This window comes from Peromyscus californicus, unplaced genomic scaffold (assembly GCF_007827085.1).
Source record: "Peromyscus californicus insignis strain IS unplaced genomic scaffold, ASM782708v3 Scaffold_5__1_contigs__length_169319896, whole genome shotgun sequence".
Taxonomy (NCBI): Eukaryota; Metazoa; Chordata; class Mammalia; order Rodentia; family Cricetidae; genus Peromyscus; species Peromyscus californicus.
In genome coordinates, this window is record NW_026294573.1 from 35862161 (window position 1) to 35884688 (window position 22528).

General features: G+C 49.5%; 2 protein-coding genes across 6 annotated transcripts in view; one reads left to right on the forward strand and one right to left on the reverse strand.

Annotated features, from left to right (window-relative positions):
* The first annotated feature begins 1675 nt into the window (after nucleotides 1-1675).
* Nucleotides 1676-11246, forward strand: Dmap1 (DNA methyltransferase 1 associated protein 1). Of its 2 annotated transcripts, none has more exons than XM_052718185.1 (11): nucleotides 1676-1777; nucleotides 1981-2130; nucleotides 2594-2685; nucleotides 2932-3127; nucleotides 9156-9314; nucleotides 9395-9562; nucleotides 9795-9980; nucleotides 10084-10155; nucleotides 10422-10494; nucleotides 10608-10903; nucleotides 11133-11246. In XM_052718185.1, exons 2-11 carry the CDS (start codon nucleotides 2026-2028, stop codon nucleotides 11190-11192), a joined length of 1407 nt encoding a protein of 468 aa, XP_052574145.1. In that variant the 5' UTR covers nucleotides 1676-1777; nucleotides 1981-2025; the 3' UTR covers nucleotides 11193-11246. The 2 variants fall into 2 exon arrangements, with proteins under 2 accessions (XP_052574145.1, XP_052574146.1); XM_052718186.1 differs by having other exon boundaries at nucleotides 1687-1777; nucleotides 2021-2130.
* Nucleotides 11247-11636: 390 nt separating this feature from the next.
* Eri3 (ERI1 exoribonuclease family member 3) overlaps nucleotides 11637-22528 on the reverse strand; it is a 134644-nt gene continuing 123752 nt past the window's right edge. For all 4 annotated transcript variants that reach the window (XM_052718189.1, XM_052718188.1, XM_052718187.1 and 1 more), the window contains one exon: nucleotides 11637-12168. In XM_052718189.1, the coding sequence (XP_052574149.1) occupies nucleotides 12139-12168 (30 nt within the window). In that variant the 3' untranslated portion in view covers nucleotides 11637-12138. The remainder of the gene's footprint in view (nucleotides 12169-22528) is intronic.

Here is a 22528-nt window from a genome sequence, read left to right on the forward strand (position 1 = left end):
CATTATTGTCTGGCTTTGGTTTTAAGATATGTAAGGAGAATGTTCTGGGTGACTTTCTAGCTCTCCTCAGATTTTTACACCAGTTAACAGAACATGAAAGTCCTATGTTCTTCCAAGGCATTCTTCTCTTTTCTAACGTCTGATATTGACATTGTGTGTGCTACTTTTCTAGGTTGAAATGAGGGCACTTTCTGATTTATTTTATTATTTGAAATGTATGTACGTGTGTGCAGTGTCCTCAGGGACCAGAAGAGGGCATCAGATCCCACAGAACTGAAGTTACGGCTGTGTTGAGCAGGTTTAAGTAGATGCTAGGAACCAAACTCCAGTCCTCTGCAATAGCACTAAGTGCTCTTAACTAACGAGCCAGCCCCATTTGTCTATCGGTCATCTATCTATCTATCTATCTATCTATCTATCTGTCTGTCTGTCTGTCTGTCTGTCCGTCCATCCATCTATCCATCCATCATTTCTCCCTCCCCACTTTCTGTTGATCTTTCTGTCTTCTGTCTGTCTTTCTGTTTCATTTCTTGAGATGGAATTAAATTTTGTAGACCAGGCTCACCTGGAACTCACTGGGTAGTCCAGGCTGGCCTCAACTTTATGGTGATCCTCCTGACTTCTGATGAAGTCACAATCATGCATCATTATATCCAGTTGTGAACTGGGAAAATTTTCAATATCTCCCCACTTCCCCAAGTCAGGGTTTCTCTGTGTAACCTTGGCTGTCCTGGAACTTGCTCTGTAGACCAGGCTGGCCTCGAACTCACAGAGATACGCCTGCCTCTGCCTCCTGAATGCTGGGATTAAGGGTGTGTGCCACCACCACCCATTTTTAAATTTCAACATCTTATGGGCTCTAAAAGTTAATTTATACCAGGCAGTGGTGGCTTATGCCTTTAATCCCAGCACTCGAGAGACAAGAGGCAGGCAGATTTCTGTAAGTTCGAGGCCAGCCTGTTCTACAGAGCGAGTTCCAGGACAGCCAGGGCTACACAGAGAAATCCTGTCTTAAAAAAAAAAAAAAAACCAAAAAGAGTAAATAGGCTGATAATTGTTATGGAAGTTGAAGAATTACTTAAGACTCCCTTGTCAAAATAAAACAAGGGGCTCGGGTTACTCCTAAATATCAACAGACTAGGCACATGTATGTGTGGGCTGTGGGGAAAGAAGCGGGACAGGGAGCGGGAGAGCCAGAGAGAAAAGAGACAGAGATGTACTATCACTCTCTTTGCACCTGGAGAAGCAAGTTTAACTCTGCCCTGAAAGCTTAGCACAACGGCAATGCTTGGTATACAGAGGCACTTAATGAGCAGAAGCAATTACCATTATTAATCCAGTTAATTAAAAAAATTAATGTCCCAGACACTGTGCTAATGTTTTACATGGGTTATTGGTATTTCATTTAAGCAGGTACTGTTACAATTTCATTTCGTAAATGAAGAAATATTTTTTTGAAATAGGTTTTGAGAAATTGACTTTCCAATGTCACAGAGCTTTTCTCTTCAGCTCAGGATACAACGCAGCGAGATAGAAAGCAAATGTTTCAGAAGCAAGCAGCGCACCACCACGCGCGGACTCTTGCGAGCACAGCACGCGAACGACTCAGTGTGCCAAGTCGCTTTCACACTGGGTTGCCAGCCGGCTCCTTTTTGTCCACGCACAGACCGGAAGTGTTTCTGACGGTCGCGTTTCTACAACGCACAGCCGGAAGTTTCTATCCGTGAGTTTGCAGAGCTTGATAAATTGAGGAGTGGGTTGCCGCTGGAGTTCCCAGGTGTGTGTGGGAGCCGGGGGATGGCGAGGTAGGGAGGACGGTGCGACCGTAAGGGACACCCGCGCGGGGAGGCGGAGAACACAGGCAGAACCCAGACCTGGTTTGGACCGTTCTCCTCGCGGCCTGCCTCTTTACCCTGCCCCCGTTTGGAGCTGGAGTGACAGGGGCCCCGCCCCCCTGACGGTAGCAAGGTCTCTCCGCAGGTATTGACCCTTGATCTCGGGGTGCTTCCCCATCTCTCAGGCGTGATGGCTACGGGCGCGGATGTACGGGACATTCTAGAACTTGGTGGTCCAGAGGGAGATGCAGCTTCTGGGACCATCAGCAAGAAGGATATTATCAACCCGGACAAGGTAGCTGGGGCACTTGAGAGCATTGAGTCGGGGTGAAGGTGTTGGCGAAGGAATGGGAAGGGGTGACACCAGGAGAGATGGTGGAAGTGATAATTCCACCATCATAAAATGCGTAATAAAAGAAGTGCTACTGTGAAAAGTATGCCATTGTTAATGTGATGCAGGAGATAGGACACTGGGAGGTGGTGGACTCTCTGGGACCAAGAGAGTGTGACACTTGTAAGTTGTTGGGAAGAGAGACAAAGACATTGTGACAGTCTTCAGGGAGGGAAGGATTTTCTTCCCTGACAGGTGAAATGAGGTGGGAGAGGGATGCCTTGCTAGCACAGGGTATGCTATTTGCGTGAGTAGGTTACTATGACTTTAGCTCAGCATTTGTTTGTTCAGAGATTGTGCTGGGTCAAAAATTTTCAGGTAAGGGTAGGTCTAGGCTATCGTTTCTTCCCTGTGGTTTTATTTCCAGAAAAAGTCCAAGAAATCCTCGGAGACACTGACCTTCAAGAGGCCTGAGGGCATGCATCGGGAGGTCTATGCTTTGCTTTACTCAGACAAGAAGCAAGTATTGGAATTCCAAGTCCCCTGTGCATTACCCTAGCTCACATGGCATATCCTTACTTCCCTGTTTTCTCTTCCACTTCTTTCCCCAGCTCTTATCCCCAAACAGGGCTCCTCCTGCAGGGCAGCCCAGTGTCTTGCTCCAGGACATGACTTCCTTATTTAGGGGTGGACGGAACTTCTTGGGCTTAGTAGTTCTTCATTCGCCTGATTCTAACCTTTCACCTCCCTAACCTTCACTGCCAGGGATGCACCCCCACTACTGCCCAGCGACACTGGTCAGGGGTATCGCACCGTGAAGGCTAAATTGGGGTCCAAGAAGGTTCGGCCTTGGAAGTGGATGCCATTTACCAACCCAGCTCGAAAGGATGGTGCTATGTTTTTCCACTGGCGACGAGCAGCAGAGGAGGGCAAAGACTACCCTTTTGCCAGGTTCAATAAGGTGAGCTGCTGACAGACACAAGCCAAGCCCATCTGAGCCACTTGAATGAATTTTCTAGTCTCCCAGGGTTGACTCTAGAATGTGCTCAGTCCCAGCCATGGTTACCCACTCAGTCCTAGGTCAGGTGCTGTGGACTGACTCTTCTGCCCACTGAATTCTTTCCTTCCCTGGATCTACTGTGGGTTTTAGTGGCTTCCCCTGGCTCTTCACGTTGCTGCTCCTCAGAGCTGTGTCCAGGTGCTTTTCTCCTCCGTATGTTTCTATTGTTCTCATTTAATGCCGCTGCTTCAGTTACTCTTCAGAGGCTCCTGACCCCAGCCCACAGGTTCTGATTTGCTAGCATCCCTTTCTGAGTGTCCCACAGGTAGCTCCCATCAGCGGTACCCTGGAACAGAACAGAATGAAATCCTTCCTCTATTCCTACTCAGTGAGAGGCACCATTTTTACATTGTCTGTATTACAGACTTGGGACTCACCCTTGACTTAGCCTTTTCTCTTCGCTGTAAACAGGAGAAAGGAGGAGAGAAGAGGATGGCACACGTGTAAAGAAATAAATGAATTCTTTCAGCTGAGTGCCTCCAATATGCTAGAATTAGAATTTGAATGAACATGAAATGATATCAACGGTGCACTTATGGGTGTAGGAGAGGCCTACTTTTTATTTATTTATTTTTGTGTGTACATGCACATGCCAGTCTGTGGAAACTTTTTCTCTGTTTTAACCACATGGGCAAACTTACAGGGGTCAAACTCAGGTTGTCTGGCCCTCCTGAGCCACCTTGCCAGCCCCGAGGCCCAGTGACGTCTCATTGAGTTCTGCTAATTCTGTTGTGATTACCGGTCACAGCTCTGCCTGTGCTCTTCATCTTTGTGCTAGCACCCTAAACCAAGATCAGTTATTTGTTTGGTCTAGATTATTGAGCCCTATAGAAAGCGAGGCCTTTTCCAGTCTCACCCAGCCACTGAGAGGAAGGGCTAGAGTAGTCTAGGCTTGGATAGCCCATGGCTAAGGCACTGTACAGTGTGGCTCAGAACAGTCTAGAATTGGAGCTTAAAACAAGGGGCTCGCCGGGCGGTGGTGGCGCACGCCTTTAATCCCAGCACTCGGGAGGCAGAGCCAGGCGGATCTCTGTGAGTTCGAGGCCAGCCTGGGCTACCAAGTGAGTTCCAGGAAAAGGCGCAAAGCTACACAGAGAAACCCTGTCTCGAAAAACCAAAAAAAAACAACAACAAAAAAAAAAAAACAAGGGGCTCAAACTCAATCCTCTCAGCCCAGTGTCTCTCTGTACCTGAGTACCCTCTCCTGGGTGGCTTACAGGCTTTCTCACACTGAGCACAACCAAATGTGACTCTATTACCCCCACCCCAAACCAGAGTTTCCTCCATCCCACCATCATTCTTAGGACCTTAGGCTCAGGCTAGAGAAGCTGGAGATACAAGTTGGTAAAGCTCAGTGAAAAGGTAAGGTATTTGAGGAAGGGGTAGATGAGATAGCCTGATGTTAAGGTAAAAGAACACTCCGTGTTTACTGCCTCTAGCATGTTGAAGCCTAGACCTTGAGAATAAAAATAAGTTAGACAAAAGTGTCTGTCCTTAAAAAACTTCATGTTGTTGAGAGGGAAAGGAAGATGGGGACAATTACAGTCTGGTAGGGGATGAGCTATTGGGAAGGCTGGAAGGTTATGGGAGTTTTCTCGATGATGTCACTAGGTGGTGCAGTGATTCTTTTTTTTCTTCCCTTCATACACATGGAACATGGTGAGGAAAAAAAAATACAAAGGAATGTAAGGGCCCAGAGGTTCCTGCCTCTAGACCTATGGCCGAGTTTGATCCCTGGAACCCAAATGGTGGAAGGAGAGAACAGACCCCCAAATGTTGCCCTCTGACCTCCAAATATACCCATCCCCACACACTTGAAAACAAAAATGTAATGTAAAAATGAAAAAGAAGCAGGGTGGTGGTGGTGCATGCCTTTAATCCCAGCACTTGGGTGGCAGAGGCAGGTGGATCTCTGTGAGTTCGAGCCCAGCCTGGTCTACAGAGTGAGATCCAGGACAGCCAGGGCTGTTACATAGAGAAATCCTGTCTCAAAAAAAAAAAAAAAAACCAAAAAAAAAAACCAAAAAAAAAACCCAATAAATAAAAAAAAAAACAAAAAGGTAAAAAGAATTTTAAGGGTTCATGTATATTGGATGCTATGTGCATTCGCACACTGATAAAAGGTCCATGTAGGGTGATGTGGTGGAGCTGTGGCTCAATTGGTCAACAGCAACCATGTGGTGGCCCTTCGTAACCAGGCTTAAGAACCTGGGCTTTGCCCTCATGCCTTTGGGCCACCCACAGATTTGAAAGTAGAGTCATGTCAGGGCTGGCTGAGTTTTGGAAAGGTCTGGGTGACTACAACAAGGTAGAGAATGAGTTCACGCTCTTCCTCTCCAGCTGCTCCTTTTGAGGGGCCGTACTCTCAGTGACTCGCCCTCTGCTCTTGCTCAGGCCATTAGTCCAGGAGTCCAGTTCTTTCTTTCTTGCTACTTCAGCCTCTAGGTCTGTGCCTTCTCTGCCACTCTAGTGTGGGCTTATGGCTTCTTGTCTCTGTCTCTGCTGAGGTGGCTCTTCAGTCTCCTACTCATCTTCCACCCCAGAGTCTTCTCTGTTGCCAGATGGTCTCAGATACAAGAAACAGGACCTTTTAAAAATGATTGTATGTGTATCAGTGTTCTGCCTGCATGTGTCTGTACACCACATGGGTGCAGTGCCCATGTACGCCAGAAGAGGGAGTCAGATTCACTGGAACTGGAATTGTAAATAGTTGTAGCTGCCCTGTGGGTGCTGGGGATGGAACCCAAGTCTAGAAAGTGAGGACTTTGAATCTCTTTTAAAACTAGCTAGGCCTGGCGGTGGTGGCGCATGCCTTTAATCCCAGTGGAGGCAGAGCCAGGTGGATCTCTGTGAGTTTGAGGCCAGCCTGGTGTACAGAGCGAGATCCAGGACAGGCACCAAAACTACACAGAGAAATCCTGTCTCAAAAAACCCAAAAAACTAGCTATATTGGATCTTGTCACACCCCAGGTGGACTCTAGGCTCCCAGAAGGGTGTACTCCCTGTGCAGCTGGTTCTGCTGCTGTATCAGACTCCCTTTAGGCTCCTCTCAGCTCACTCTGCTTCCCAGCCTGGTTCCAGAAGGCAGGCCCACACATTAGGGTGTTTTATTTGTTTGTTTTTAATCTCATGTTGTACCTGTGTTGTCCCCTCTGTTCTCCCTCACTAGTTCACTTCTCCTTAACCTTAAGATTTAGCCTGGTGTGGTGGTACACACTTGTAATCCCAGCACTTAGGAGGCAGAGGCAGGAGGATCAGGAGTTCAATGTCATCCTCAGGAACATACTGAATTCAGGGCTAGCCTGGGCTACAAACAAACAAAATCCCGCACAGGGCTGGAGAGATGACTTAGTGATTAAGAGTATTTCCAGGGGACTCAAGTTTGGTTCCCAGGACCTGGAGTGGGCAGCTCATGGGCCACTTCAAACTGCAGCTTCTTCTGAACATCTAATGCCTTGTTCTGGTTTCCACCGGCACCCCACCCCCCTCCACAGACACATTAAAAACAATAGCAAAATCAATAAATAAAAAGACTATGCCTGGCCAGGCAGTGGTGTTGCACACTTTTAATCCCAGCACTCAGGAGGCAGAGGCAGATGGATCTCTGTGAGTTCGAGGCCAGCCTGGTCTACAGAGTGAGTTCCAGGACAGCTAGGTACATAGAGAAACCCTGTCTCGAAAACAAAACAAACACAAAGCAAAGGACTAGGCTTGATTTACCTTTGCTCTGACCAGCTCTGTGCCCAGCTGTACCCAGTGTCACTTGTTTATTTTTATCATCAAACTTACCACAGAGTATCAAAATTGTTTTTCTGTGTCCCCCCCCCCCCTCAGTTGGATTGCTGGTTTTGAGAGGTGACCCCGGTGAGCACTGTGTCCCCAGCACAGGCTTAGCAGGCTCATGATAAGTATTTGTTGAATGAGTTGATTTGTCTTTTGGAACTGATTTGAGATTGGCCAGAAGTTCAGGGCATTATAAAACCAAATGAAATGATCTCCTTGTAGTAGCACATGCCTTTAATCCCAGCACTCCAGAGGCAGAGCAGGCAGATCTCTGAGTTTGAGGCCAGCCTGGTCTACACAGTGAGACCCTGTCACACATACACACACAAATTAAATTACTAAGTGGGATATATAGCCAAGCCTGGGAAACCAGATAAATCCTTCAGAGATGATGCCTGAGAGGTCAAAAGGATGAGAACGTTCTGTTGGTAGAAGGAATACAGAATTCAGAATAAAGGGAAAGAGCCTGATGTGTTCCAGACTTTCAGGCTGGAGATTTGGGTCCTCAAGGGCTAGTGGCTGCAGGTCAGGGCACCTATTCTTTAATGTGCATTGGCTCTTCACTGGTTCTGTGGTGTGCTGAGCCCTAACAGTGAGAAATGAACTGGCTAAGCCTTGCTCTTGAATTTGTGAATTATCTAGAAGGCACTTTATCTTAGAGGTTAATGGAGACATGACATGTGATCGAGAGCAGTACTCTTCCCAGGAACTGGCAAAATGTTCTATTTGTAGCCTAGCAGAGACTGAGAGATACTAGGATTCTAAGGCAACACAAGTTCATATTTATATTACGTTTATGGGCACATGGTTGACATATAAAAGTGCTTCCCTGTTTCCACTCTCACTGGAGACCAGCTGTGACAAGCCCCGCTGCTCAGCCCTGTAACCAGCATGGTGCAGGTCACATCTTGTTTGCAGACGGAGAATTGACTGGACAAGGACTGAGGGAAGCCCAGATCGGGGAGGGTGGTTTTGTTTCTCTAATGCAGGCCAGTGATGGTGCTGTGCTAATCTAAGTGAGCGGACCAAGTGTGGCCATGGAGATGAAGCCACAGATTAAGAAGTAGGAATTAAAAGATACTTTCCAATGCCAGGTGAGATGGTGCATGCCTGTAATCCAGTACCGGGGAGACTGAGACAGGAGGACTGCTGTGAGTTAGAGCCAGTCTGGCCTCCAAAGAGAGTAGTGGCCAGCCAAGGCCACTTCCCAAGCCTGTGTCATCAACAACAAAACAGAAACACAGACCATCACCAAACAACACACCCAGGGTTCTGGTGCTGGGTGTTGGTGACAGTGGTTGAGGTCTGGATCGGAGATGTTTGAAGAAGAGAGATGAGTGCAGTACTGAGTATGTGAAGGTTGGACATGTGTTGTGACCTCTGGTAGGAAGTGTCCAAGAGCAGCAGGAAAGAGCCTGCTGTATTTTTTTTTTTTTTTTTTTTAAAGATTTAGCTATTTATTATAAGCGCCAGAGATGGTTGTGAGCACCATGTGGTTGCTGGGAGTTGAACTCAGGACCTCTGGAAGAGCAGTAAGTGCTCTTAACCACTGAGCCATCTCTCCAGCCCTATTTTTGAATTCTTAAGAAGCTTCCTGTTACAGCCCAACACTGACTCCTTCCTTGTCTCTGACCTACACACGCAGCTTATTGTGATGCTGATAACTCTGAGGGAGACCTGGGGTAGGGGGAGGAATGTGGGCCAGGAGAGGAAGGGGCATTGGCAGGAGGATTCCCTGGAGATGCCCAACTTTGAAGTGCTGAGATCGGCAAATCCCACTGTGACCACTGGGTGGCAGTAGTGCTTTAGACAAGTGGCGCATGGCCTGGGGGCACCGGGCCTTCCTCTGTCTGATGGGTTCTTGACTCCACAATTGACCCCTGGGTGCCATAGAAGTGCTTACAGGTCAGGTAGGAGCGTGTGGCCCGGTCCCAAAGATGGTAAGTTGTCCTGAAGTGAGCCAAGGCAGGCCACTGCCTTAGAGGCTTACAGGGAGGGGCCTCTGGCCAGTCAGACGAGGCCTTCCCTTCTACAGGCTGCCCCTACACAGGGGTTGGTAACAAACAAGAAGGGGTGTGGCCACATGGCCAGCCTGCTTGGCCATATGACAAAGGAATGCGCCCCCCCCATGTCTTTGTGCCAGTAGACGGTGCAGGTGCCCGTGTACTCAGAGCAGGAGTACCAACTCTACCTTCATGATGATGCGTGGACTAAGGCAGAGACTGACCACCTCTTTGACCTCAGCCGCCGATTTGATCTGCGCTTTGTAGTTATTCATGATCGGTATGACCACCAGCAGTTCAAGGTGAGTTGGAGTGCCCAACCTTCCTGTCGTCCCTTCCGGATGCTTCTCAGTGTTCATCCCCATGTGTCTTTGATTCTCAGAAGCGTTCTGTAGAGGATTTGAAAGAGAGGTACTACCACATTTGTGCCAAGCTTGCCAATGTGAGGGCTGTGCCAGGCACAGATCTCAAAATACCAGTATTTGATGCTGGGCATGAGAGACGGCGGAAGGAACAGTTGGAGCGGCTTTACAACCGGACCCCAGAGCAGGTCACGACCTCTTCTCCATACCTGAAACCCTTTGCCTCCCCACCCTCCATGGCCTCAACTCTCTCCCCCCAAGCCCCTTCCCCTCAGCCCATTCCCATGGTGCCCATTCTTGCCCTCCCTGCAGTTTCCTTACCTCTGGTTCCCTCATAGATACCCTGGTATCTTTGAGCTCCCTGGCCACCCTGCCTCCACACAGCCCTCACACATGCCAAAGCATTTCTTGCTTTTGCAGGTGGCAGAGGAGGAGTACTTGCTACAGGAGCTTCGTAAGATCGAGGCCCGGAAAAAAGAGCGGGAAAAACGCAGCCAAGACCTGCAGAAGCTGATCACAGCAGCAGACACCACCGCAGAGCAGCGGCGCACAGAGCGCAAGGCCCCCAAGAAAAAGCTACCCCAGAAGAGGGAGGCTGAGAAGCCGGTGTGGGGGCTGACCCAACAGGCTCAGGGTGGAAGGGGCCCAGCCTCAGTGGGTCCCTGGCTACTCTCCCGTGACACCTTAGGCTCCCTAACTCTTCCCACAGGCTGTTCCAGAGACCGCGGGCATCAAGTTTCCAGATTTTAAGTCGGCAGGTGTCACCCTGAGGAGCCAGAGGGTGAGTTCCCGCCGTCAGTGGTTAAGCCCGGGCTGCAGACGGCTTCACTGCTACAGCTGCTGAGGCGAGTGCGGTGGGCCAGGGGGCTGTGGGAAGAGGTGGCCTAGCCAGGATCTCACGACACAGCCAGGTTGAGGTTGCCTTTCCTAGTCTCCACTTCTCAGCTTGTTCCATTTTAGCCATAGCTCCTGGCAGAGGTTCCCTGGGAGCTTCGTCACTGTAAGCATTGTCCAAGGGGTGTAGGACTTAGCTGACTGTCATTGCAGATGAAGCTGCCCAGCTCTGTGGGTCAGAAGAAGATCAAGGCTCTGGAACAGATGCTGCTGGAGCTGGGTGTGGGTGAGTGACGCCGAGCCTCCTGGGCTCGATAGCCCCTTCTCCCAGGGCTGTGCAAGGGAGGGTAGTTCATCCTGCAGGCCTTCCACCCTGGTCTGGCTCTGTCTTGCCTGCAGAACTGAGCCCCACCCCCACAGAGGAGCTGGTGCACATGTTTAACGAGTTACGGAGTGACCTGGTGCTGCTCTACGAGCTCAAGCAGGCCTGTGCCAACTGTGAATATGAGCTGCAGATGCTGCGGCACCGGCACGAGGCCCTGGCTAGGGCAGGAGTGCTGGGGGGCCCTGCCACACCAGCGGCGGGGCCAGCCCCGGCCTCTGCGGAGCCGGCCGTGTCTGAATCTGGACTTGGCCTTGACCCCACCAAGGACACCATCATTGATGTAGTGGGGGCACCCCTCACTCCCAATTCGGTAAGAGCCTGGGCAGGCTTTGGGGAGCATGCCCTGGCTCTGGGAGAGAACGCATGTATGTACAGTCCCCACTCCCTCCAGACCCTTCAAGGGAATGGTTCTCACTGTGAGGGGAGAGGGTGAGGACAGGAGTGGGTTGACTATTGGGCCTCTTCTCTGAGAATGACAGGCACTAAGCCCCGAGTCACACCTCAGAGGCCACTAACCTCAACACTTTCTGTCTCTTCAGCGGAAACGACGGGAATCTGCCTCCAGCTCATCTTCTGTGAAGAAAGCCAAGAAACCATGAGGGGCCATTAGGGTTGGTGGTATGGTGTAAATAGAGCTGTTCCATTGGACTGGAGTGATTGGGCTGATTCTGTTTCCTTACTTCCTCACATCCTTGGCTGGGATGACAGGCTGTGAGATCGATCACTACAGTGAGTCCCTGAAGGCTTGCTTGCAGTACCTACATTCAGGCCCGCCCTTCACCCCCCCCCCCCCCCCCCCCCCCCCCCCCCGCTTTGTTGCCTAGACTCTGTACCTCCAACACCTGTGGTTTTGTGTTTAAGATGGCCTTGCACACAGCAGGGGACTCAGATAGCAGCAGCTTTGGCAGGTCCTTGTGCTCCGGGTCTGTGCATCTCTAGCAGAGGCACTGAAGGTACTAGAGTGCCAGCTGCTGACATGCTGATGGCTTTGTATGGAGAAGAAGCCGGGGGCATTAGCATAGCAACAGCCTTACACACAAGGACCTTGTTTCCCCGACTTTATTCAGTGGCACGTTCACAGCAGGGATGGGGGTGGACACAAGGTGGGGCCTGTTCTGTCCTGGAGCCCTGGGGGCACCACACACCATGCACTATGGATGGGAGGGGGCACAGGGGGGACTTGGTGGTCCCAGCAGAAGCCTGTGTACAAGGGAGAAGGCAGTGAGTACCTGGGTTCCCCCTAGCCCAGGCCCGTCATGGCAGGGGCTAATACTGGGCTGAGACTGAGGAGTGGGAGTGGGGTGGGGCACAAAGTGTCTGCTCCAGAGGGGCCAAGTGGCCAAGCCCGTACCCAGGGCACAAGCCCACAGGGCAGCTGGGGGACACTCTGGGCGCAGAGCTGTGCCACTCTCCCTTTCCCCTCTGGTGAGGGAGAGGATTCTGGTTTGGGCCAAGCAGCTACCCTGTCATGCCCCATCCCGTCCTCTGCCAATCAGAAGGGCTTTGATGTCTGCTTGAAGATGAAACCTCGGTATGCCAATGTCTTCATGATGTTGGCAATGTTCTTGCAGTCATCTAGAGAGAAGAGAAGACATTTAGACAGGGGCCAGATTCAGGAGCCACAGGCCTGAGGAGGTGGCTCTGGTGGCAATATCTCCAGCCTTGGGTTGGGCTGGGTGACACTGGGCCTGCAGGAAGCCTGGACTCAGTGCTTCTCAGTCCCATAATTCATGCTGGAAATTGGCCGCTGTGTCCCATCCCAGCCCCAGTGGTGATGTATGGGCGCCGTCGCAGTAAGAAAAAGGCAGAGTAAATGTGTAATTTCTCCCTTGACGGCCCCTGGCCGCTGGGCGATCCTTCTTGTTGCTGCCGCGTGGGGACGGCCTGTCCGCCACACTCCGTCTTCCCGCCACCCCGCCTTGATGTCTCCATTTCATTACTGTGTGGCCATTCATCACACCCACGGCCAGGGTGACTTTGTCGGCACTTGTGTGTGGGGAACTGTGGTCCAGGCCATCCTCAACTGGTGACAAGGCACAAGACTTGGCACGACTGTGCCAGAATCCTGGGAAACACCTGTTCTGGATATCTCTCTATGTAGCTCCCGACAGGCTGGGTAAGGCCCTGGCTTATGTGCTATCAGACCTACCAGACACGCCCACTAGTCAACCTACATCCTGCCTCTGTCCAAGTAGGCTGGCTGCTGGCCACCTTTGAGATCTTGTCGTGAGAGCTTACTCCATGCTGTAAGTAAGCAAGCTACTGTGGTAGACTGGAGGCTGCAGGGACTCTGGGGACTTGGCCAGGACAGAACTTGCTCCACTGTATCTTATGATACAGGAAGGGCAGTAACCTGGAACTTGGCTTACCAGAGCAGGGGTTCTCAACCTGTGGGTTGTGACCCCTTTAGGGTCATTTATCAGACACCCGACATCAGATATTTACATTATGATTCAGAACAGGAGCAAAATTACAGGTATGAAGTAGCAACGAAATAATTTTATGGCCGGGGGGCTCTCCACACATGAGGAACTGTATTAAAGGGTCGCAGCATTAGGAAGATTGAGAAGCACTGCTCTAGAGGAAGTCTGGTACAGAAACTATCTACCTGTTTTGCTGTTGTTCAGCTTCCCAGAGCAGTCCCCAACTGTCTCCTTTTATTCCTCTCCCACCTCCCTTCGTTGTCCACGGGCCATAGCCTGGCCTCAGCCACTACCTTACCCTCGTTAGATGGATGCTGTGATGCATAAGTACCATACACTGACGGCGTAATCAAGGGAGGGGTTGTGGTGAGGTCAGGAGAACTGATTCTTTTCCATGGAGCCTCTATGTTTACCCTCACTAAGACTGGTCTAGGAAAGGGGACCCCTGTACCCCCTGAGCTAAGAAAATCTCACTAGCCAAGGGCCTAGGGCAGGCCAATCAGATGAGATCCTGTCTTAGAAGAGTTCAATGTGTATGCACCTGCAGTGGACAGAGATGTGAGGAGGTGACACCTTGTTTCTCCAGGGACTCAGAAAGCCGAGAGGGCTGATCTGCTCTGAGGCAGAATGGGGAGAAGACAGATGGGTGGGTAGTGGCGGCCATGGCAACTCCAGACATGACCCATCCCCGTGGTTTATGGGCCGGACACGCGCCCCGCTCAGCTGAGGCCCTGTCATTTGTCTCCCTTAGTGAGTACGCCAGTCCTGTGGGGGTAGAGGGTGGAGGGAGAGCTATGACAGGAGGAGCTAGGCCGTTGACAGGGGAAGAGAACAGGAAGAGGCCTGGGAGGTATGGTGGGGCCAGATGCCGTGATGGCATTGTTGAGAGTTGGGGGAACCTGGGATAAAAAGACAGTCTTCCCAAATAAACCTCGCCCTGTCAGGGCACCTCAAATCCTTCCTGTCTCCAGTACTCTGGAGACCATGGCTGCTGTGCATATTAAGAATAAGTCCCCTCGTTATCTGCAATTACCCAGCGGCCACACACCTCATTTCTTCTAGCAGAAAAGAAAATTAGTTTTCTATTGACTTCATCTGGCTCCTCCTCATTGCTGGACAAATCACTCAATCTGCCTCCCCTGGTCCAAGTAAATGTCCTAGCCTAGACCCCCCAGGCCACCAGTGAGCAAGTGCTCATTTACCTGTGCTGGGAGGTGCCTTCATACCTCCCTCCATTAGTCTTGACCTCTCCCCATGCCATACAGGGCACTTCACCCAAGTCATGAGCTCTGGCTGCTCCTGAAGGCCACCTCCCCAACCGGGACTTCTCTCCAGTTTCTCCACAAACTCAAATGTTCAAACAGTTCTCTCCAGATAAACAGATAAAATATCCCCAAATACTGAATATTCTCCCCAAGTTTCCTCTTTCTCATCGTGCATCCTCAAATCAGCAAATAGCACCATGTATAGTCTACTCAGAACTCCCAAGGCTGACACCTCACCCACCAGCCAGATCTAACCAGGTATGAAACCTGCAGATTTGGTTTCCTTATGCTATCATCCAGTGGTTCTCAACCTGGGGGTCTTGACCAATGGAAAACACATATTTCTGATGGTCTTAGGAAACGAGACACTGTTCAGTAGCAAAATGACAGTTATGAAGTAGCAATGAAAATAATTGTATGGTTGGGGGTCGCCACACTATGAGGAACTGTACTAAAGGGTTAGGAAGGTTGAGGACCACTGCTAATCAAATGCTTCCACTCTCTAGCAGCACGTCACCTGTAATTCTGCTTAACCAGTCTAGTCTAGCCCTCAGATCCACCCTCTTGTAGCCAACATGGTCTTTTTTTCCCCCACAAACCTTATGTCCTTCCCTCTTTAAATTCCTTCAGTCATTCTTCCTGCCTTCTGCACTTTTTGTTTTTGAGATAGGGTTTCACAATGTAGTCCTGGGTGGCCTGGAACTCAAGAGATCTGTTTCTGCCTCTCAGTGCTTGGGACTGAAAGTGTGCACTTAGCATGCTTGATTAAAGTCTACACACATCAACATGTATTTTAACTGTGTGTGTGTGTGTGTGTGTGTGTGTGTAGGACATAGGACAACTTATGGAAGTTGGTTCTCTCCTGAGTGGGTCTGAGACCAAACTCAGGTCACATGGTGGCAAGCACCTTTACCCGTGAGTCATCTCACTCATCCTGCATTCCCCCTTTCCTTGAATGCTTAACCCTAGGGCTGTGGACATGCAAGGCAAGCACTTTCCACTGTGCTAGAGCCTTAGCCTCCTAGCCCAGGCAGGGTCTCAAACTTACTACAGACGAGGATAACGCTGACCTTGAACTCTTGGTCCTGCTTCTACTCTTGAGTGCTACAGTTGCAGGTATGTGCCACCATGCCTAGCTCTCAGCCCTTTTTACTTTTGACACAGGTCTCGGTAAGTCACCAAGGAAGGCTTGAACTCACTCAGTGGCCTGGCAGTTCTTGAACCACAATCTTCCTGCTTCAGCCTTGCTGTAACTGGGATGACAGGTCAGTGTGGTAAAGCCGGGCAAATCTTTAATCTAACTCAGTCTTGGCAAAAATCGATCCCTGTTGCTCCTGGCCTCACCCCTATAAACTGCCCCAAACTTCTACACTACAATCTCCAGGAGCATATACTGTTTTCTGAAAATGTCAAAGCATGCTATGGAGTCAGTCTAAACTGCAAATGCGATGTCAGGTGATGTCTGGCAGTGCTGTTTCTTTAGCCTCAGTGCCACTAGGGGTGACAACAGCCACAGCAGCACAATGAACACTGAGCAAATGCTCCCTCCTGCACCTCTGCAGAGCTTCTTCATGTGGCCAGTATGCTGGAGTTCTGATTATCCAAAGGCGAGAGTGTGTGACAGATTGTGTATGGCTTAGATGACAGACTGGCTGGTACACATGATAAAACTAACTGTCCTTCACTACATAGACTCACCTGAGGTCTAACTGTGGTGACTGGTTTCCTATTATGGAGACCCAAAGAGATGAGGAAAAATCTGCCTCAGGTCACTGTCCAAGTTGGCAGCTACAGACTGCAAGGCCAGGCAGGGTTCTTGGAGACTTCTCTGTTGTTGTTTTAATGACATTTATTTCCTGGTGTATAGGGGTGTATTCAGAGGGGTGAATGACTTGTGGGGTCATTCTCTCCTTCCACCATGTGGGTTCCTGGGACTAGGGAAGGGAGAGGTAGACTTGAGGCTCTGAGACCATTTGGGTTAGCTGGCAGCCTTGCCTTTTTAGCACCTCTTGCAGAGCTAATCAGGCCAGCCTAAGAGTGCTATGACATGGGATGGTAGGGCACTGTGTTCTGTCCATAAGGGACGCCTTTAAGCATAGGTGTTTACTTTCCAGTTCTAGAAGGCTAGCCACATCAGCTTGAGAACTTTGTTAGAAATATTTTTATATTGACCAGACTAGAATGGAAGGGTAAGAGCTCCACAAACCCTCAGAGCAGGTGGGTAGGGCAAGCACTGAGCAAGGAAGGCTAAGGCTGTTAGGTGTCCCCAGAGTCATCAGAGCTGCTTGGGAATCAGCTGCTACTGAGATGGTGGCTGAGGTCCCTCAGGACACACAGTAAGAGTCCACATAAAGGAACTCACCTGAGATGGCACGGCACGCTTGTTAGTTACACTGGTCTGGGAACTGAAGAGTAGAGGACAGGAAGTGAGTCCTAGGACAGGAAATTGGAATAGGCCAGGGAAAACCTTCATGAAGAAAGGGTCCAAGAAACCCTAGGAAAGTACACCAAGAGTTTCCACTCAGGTACTCACTTCCTTCAGCGAGTGCCAATCCATTCTGTGTGCTGGCTGTATATGGGCCATACTGGGTCTGAGGCTATCCAAGATTAGCAACCCACACTCGCAGAGCTCCAAGACAGCCCCGTAAGAGGTGCAGTGCTGTGAGAAAAAAAAAAAAAAAAGCGGGAAAGCTACCTGCTGCTTTCTGAAGCTCAGGTATGGATTCCTGGAAGAACAAAGCTCTGCAAAGGTTGGAGGGAGCTGGCCTAGAACGTGAGGATTAAGGTGAAGAGGCCATACAGACACGACTGGAAGTGATCTGTGGAGTGTCAATGTTAGTCTCACCAAGTGAGTGGGGGTGGGTGACACCCTGAGACGGTGACAAGGTATGATTGGAGCTGGTCAAGTCTGCAGTGACTGACTAGAGGAAACCCTGAGGAACCCATATGCCAATCTGAGTTCAAGAATTTGATTCTGGTGGCACTGTGGAGGCACTAATACATTTACGGAGTAGAATGACAAGACCAGACCTGGGTTTCAGAGTTGTCATTCTAAGGGCAGAATCATCAGTGAGCAGACTAAAGTACAGCTCGTGCCTGAGAGGCTAGCCCAGAACTAGGCTTGTAGTGGTGGGGGATGCTGACAGTGTGAAGAACAGACTGGAGGCAAGGGAGTTTTTAGTAAATAAAATTTGGGGCCAATGAGATGACTTGAGGGTAACTGTGCCAGCCTGACTACCTAAGTGTGAGCCCTGGAACTCATGATGGAAGGAGAAAACTGACTTTACAAGTTGTCCTCTCCCTTCCATCTCCCTGTGTGCAAATGTGTGCATACACAAATGTCTGTTGAAAAGAGGTAAGCTTTCATGAGTGTGCAAATGTGTGCATACACAAATAAAATGTCTGTTTAAAAGAGATAAGCTTCCAGGAGAAGACTGGGAGAGAAATGAATATAGGACTTAGTGCCACTCACTGAGGTAAGTAATCTCAGAGAAGGTGGATTTGGGGGCAGTGATGAATTTAGGTTTGGATGAAGGAAGTAGGAGTCTTGTGGGTCATTTAAAATTATAAGGCATTTTATTAGGATTTCAAGGCTTACTGTCTGGTTTGAGAAACACTTCTCTATCCTATCGTTAAAAAACAAAGGGCTGAAGAGATGGCTCAGCTGATAATCCTGGGTACCTATATAAAAGCCAGGCATGCTAGTCCATGCCTGCAATTCCAGCAAGAGAGAGGCAGAGATGAGAGGATCCTTGGGGCTTGCCGGCCAGCCAGTCTAGCTGAACTGGGAGAGTTCAGGGTTTGGTGAGAGACCTTGTCTCAAACAATAAGGTGGAGAATGATTGATACACCCAGTATCAAGCTCACACATGTATACCTCCCCCTACAGAACCCACAACACAAAGTTACCCCATATTTTCAGCTATATTTTATTATCATTATTACTTGTTTTTTTTAAGATTTATTTTTATTTTATGTATATGGGTATTTTGCCTTCATGTATGTCTATGTACCACATGCATGCAGTGCTTGTGAAGGCCAGAGGATTCCCTTGGGACTGAAGTTACAGACAGTTGTGTGTGCTGGGAACTGAACCCAGGTCCTTTGGAAGAGCAGTCTGGGCTTTTAACAGCTGAGCCATCTCTCTAGTCCATTATTTGGGTTTTTTGAAGCAGGGTCTCAATATGTAAACCAGGCTGGCCTTGTACTTATAGAGATCTGCCTGCCCCTACCTTCTGAGTGCTAGGACTAAAGGCGTACACCATCACCCCTGCTTAGCTATATTTCCTACTTAGCTGTTTAATCTGTCTAGAATTACACTTTGCGTGTGGTAAGAAATAGCTCTAACTTTATTATTTTTCTGATGCAGAACCCATTGCCCTATCAACATGGCCTAAACTGTCTTCTCTTTCTGTGCCTTCTGAAATAACAACTCTATCATATCTGCATAATGTGGGAACCAGTAAAGAGAACAAACATAAAATGACCAAAGGGTAAATCAAGTTGGGGAATCAGTGTGGGAAACTGCTGACGTTATTAATGAGGCTAAGAGGCAGTGTGGTCAAAGGGGCATGCAGACAGATGCCAAGGCCACCAGTGTAGCATCAGCGGCCTGTCTTCACCCTGTCTGGTAATCTCCAGAGACTGGTGAGGGATGGGGCCTGAGCCCATGGAGCAGAGGCCAGCAAAACTGAGGCGCAGGGATGGGCAGGGGGCAAACTACAAGGAGCAGGACCTGTGCATGAGAAAGAGGAGACCACAAGAAGAACTCTGAGCACTGACATTCTAGAATCTCACTGGCCTTGTGCCCACATCTGTCCAGACATCTAGCAGCAATAATGTCCCGAGCAAAAGTGCTGTGGGTTGCAGGGTGGTGGTGGCGCACGCCTTTAATCCCAGCACTCGGGAGGCAGAGGCAGGCGGATCTCTGTGAGTTCGAGGCCAGCCTGGGCTACCAAGTGAGTTCCAGGAAAGGCGCAAAGCTACACAGAGAAACCCTGTCTCGAAAAACCAAAAAAAAAAAAAAAAAAAAAAAAGTGCTGTGGGTTAACCCTAGGCCAGTATGAAAGGCCTGCCAGACCGATGTTGTCCTACCCCAACACGGGACATGCACTGAAATCTACTTGTCATCTCAAGTTCAAATCTGACTGCTCCTCTACATGTTGAGATAGGGTTTCTCTATGTAGTTTTAGCTGTCCTGGAACTCTCTATGTAGACCAGGCTGGCCTTGAACTCAGAGATCCAACTGCCTCTACCTCCTGAGTGCTGAAATTAAAGCATGTGCTCCATGCCTGGCTCTCTACGTTTTTATTCACTGGGTTTGGCACCTCTACGATGGGGGCCAGTCTAGCATTCAGCACCATAGGGTAGCTCAAAGAGGGCCCAGTGAATTTAGAATTCAAACAGTAGAGAATTCTATCTATTCTCAGATTCTGAGTTTGAGCCAAACTCAGCTACTTAATAACTGAACTTAAGCAAGTTCCCAAACTTTACCTTTTCTATTTTTGGTTTCTTGTCTAAAATGGGAATAATAATTATAGCAACTTCTTCTCTCAAAGGGTTATTTAAAAGATGCAATGAATTACCTGTGAAGTGTTTAACAATAGTGTCTGTGTTAGTTATCAGTTATCCTAACTCCTATAATATTGTTATTCTTAAATGGATATCCTGATACTCATTCTACAGCCCTAGGACCAGCCTTGGCCTACAGAGTCTCCTGTGCCCCGCCCCTATTCATGGCCACCTTGACCGGCATGACACTCTTTCCAGACATCCACTCCTTCTCCTCCCACTCAGCACACTTACAGCTTCCAACCCTCCCCTAGGTAGGGTCCTTATGGCCCGACTCTAAAGTGACCCCTTCTTTCAGCCCCTCCCCATCTCCCCCTCCACCCACAGAGGTGCCTGGAGGTGCCACAGGGCTGATGGTGAAGGATGACAGTGGCTCTACAATAAGGGAAAAGGCAATTTCATCTTGATTAGCAGGCGATTTCTCTCTCTGTAATAAGCGTGCTCCAAATAATTAGCGTGTTTTACGTAATAATGAAATTACAGAAATGCAGTCCACTTATTCAAACAACTCACCATTACCATATTTTTAAATATTAGACTTAATTAGAGTTTATCACTTCAGAGAAGTATGCGGACCGAAGATGTTTTTAAAAAAATCCTCATAAAGTGTTTATTAAGCGCTGGTAAAGCTAGGATAATGATGTGTTTGGAAATTAAGGCAATCAAACACTTACCGCCGCTCCTGGAGGCCGGGCATGGAAATGAGGCCATTACACGCCCATTACCCGCCAGCTCACAGCCACTCAGGGGGCGGGGGGGGGAGGATGTGCCTGGCCGAGAGGGCATGGTGCCCGGAAATACCTCTGCCAACCTCCCAGAGATGCCTGACCATTAAGTACAGATCAGCCGAAGTCACTTACACTGAGTTTGGCTGTCACGAGCCCAACTCAGACTTGGCCAAGCAAGTGACTGGATTGATCCCAAATGCCAAAAAAAGACAAGTATGATCTGACCAACTCTGATCCAGAGTCCCAGGCCTGGCAAGACATATCACCTCATTCAAACCCAATGCAGACTGGGGACAGAAGCCAGGTCAAGCAGCCAGAGAGGTCAGTGAGAGGAGGGGGAAGCTGGATCCCACTTGCTGGCTGCGGTCTCTGTGAGGAAGTGGCAGGTCTAGATCAAATGATCACTTCCAAGTCTAGGCCACACAAGAAGGGGTCACTAGAGAGGTGAGAGGAAGCCGATAACTGCGTTTGCGGCTAAGGAGGAAGACCTGAAAACAGAGCCGGCGTTAGGGAAAGCAAGTGCACGGGTGGAGAGTGGGGCTGTAGGCTCCAGCCCCCATTTGTCCCGGTGAATAACTAATTCCAGAATTTATAGTGCTGGGTTTTTGTTCTGTGGCCATTTATATCTGTGAGGGGAGGAAATGAAGAGGCAGCACGGACGCCACATCTTTCTGTGTTATTGCTTGTCTGCCATTTGCAAATCATTATTAATTGTGGGCCCTGGTGGCAGGCCGGGTGGGGGCCTGGCTGGGTACATCCACATAGCTCTTCATCAAGGACCCCAGCCGCTGCCCCAGAGAGCCAATTACCCCGCCCTGATTGGGATCAGATAAAGAGGGAATTTTTACAAATTAGGGAATAAATAGAATTTCCACACAGGGCGCGGGCAGGACCTGAGAGGCTATAATGAAAAACCATCCGTCACCATCAGCATGGCCTGGGCATGGAGCCCCGGCACTCCCTCCCTTGTGGGCCCTCCCTGTCGTTCAGGGACCTGAGCAGGCGGGTCTGAGAACACCCTAGCTGAGAATTCCCTGGGGGATATGTGTGTGGTGGGGTGGTGGTGGTGGTGGGATACTAAGTGTTGGAGAAGTCCAGGCCCTGGCTCAGGTGCTGTTCCTGTCTCTGCTTGCCTACCCTCAGGGGCTCAGAAAGGAGACATGCAGTCCTAGGAAAGACTAAAGTTGGGAACCACAGGGCCGAAGAATACATCGTGTCCCCACAGTCATAGCAGCCCTAAGGCAGAGCCCCAGTCCAGCCCCCAGATCCCTCAGTCTGGGCTCCCATTAGTGCTCCTCCCCTTGGATCATTAAATATGTATATCTTATTACACGCCTTGTTAGAGTATCGAGCTCTATTGACTGATGATAAATCCTGAGCCTCGTCCTAGCCGTAAATTTATCTGGAGATGATGAAGACTCAATAATCTAGTCAGGCAGATAATATCATCGGGCCTTAAAAAAGATCATTACATTATATGTCAGAATTAAAAGTGAAATACGCTGTAGTAACAGGGTGCTGCTCTGGCCATTACAACAGATGGGCCTCCCCCGACCCATTCCCAGCCCAGGTGGAGAGGCTGGGTGGCTGGGACTGCTATAGCTAGAAGTGGCAGAGGAGTCCTAGGTAACCCATGGCCAAGCTGAGGTCTGAAGGAAAGAGTTGGCTGTCCAGAACAGCTGAACAGACCTAACCTTCACAACGAAGGTCCTATTCCTAAGGACTGCACATGGATCAGTCTTTTAGGACCTTCAACAGCTCTAATAGGAAAAGGTCAGCATTTCATCACTTCAAGAGGAGCCTTGAAGACCCAGAACAGGTTTTTTCCAAAATGGAGGCACTGATATACTGAATAGTTAGGTGACTTACACTACCCTAGACACCAGCCTAGAGTCCCAGGTCCGGACACGTGTAACGGCCTAGCTGGAGCCTTCCTGTGAGTAAGTAC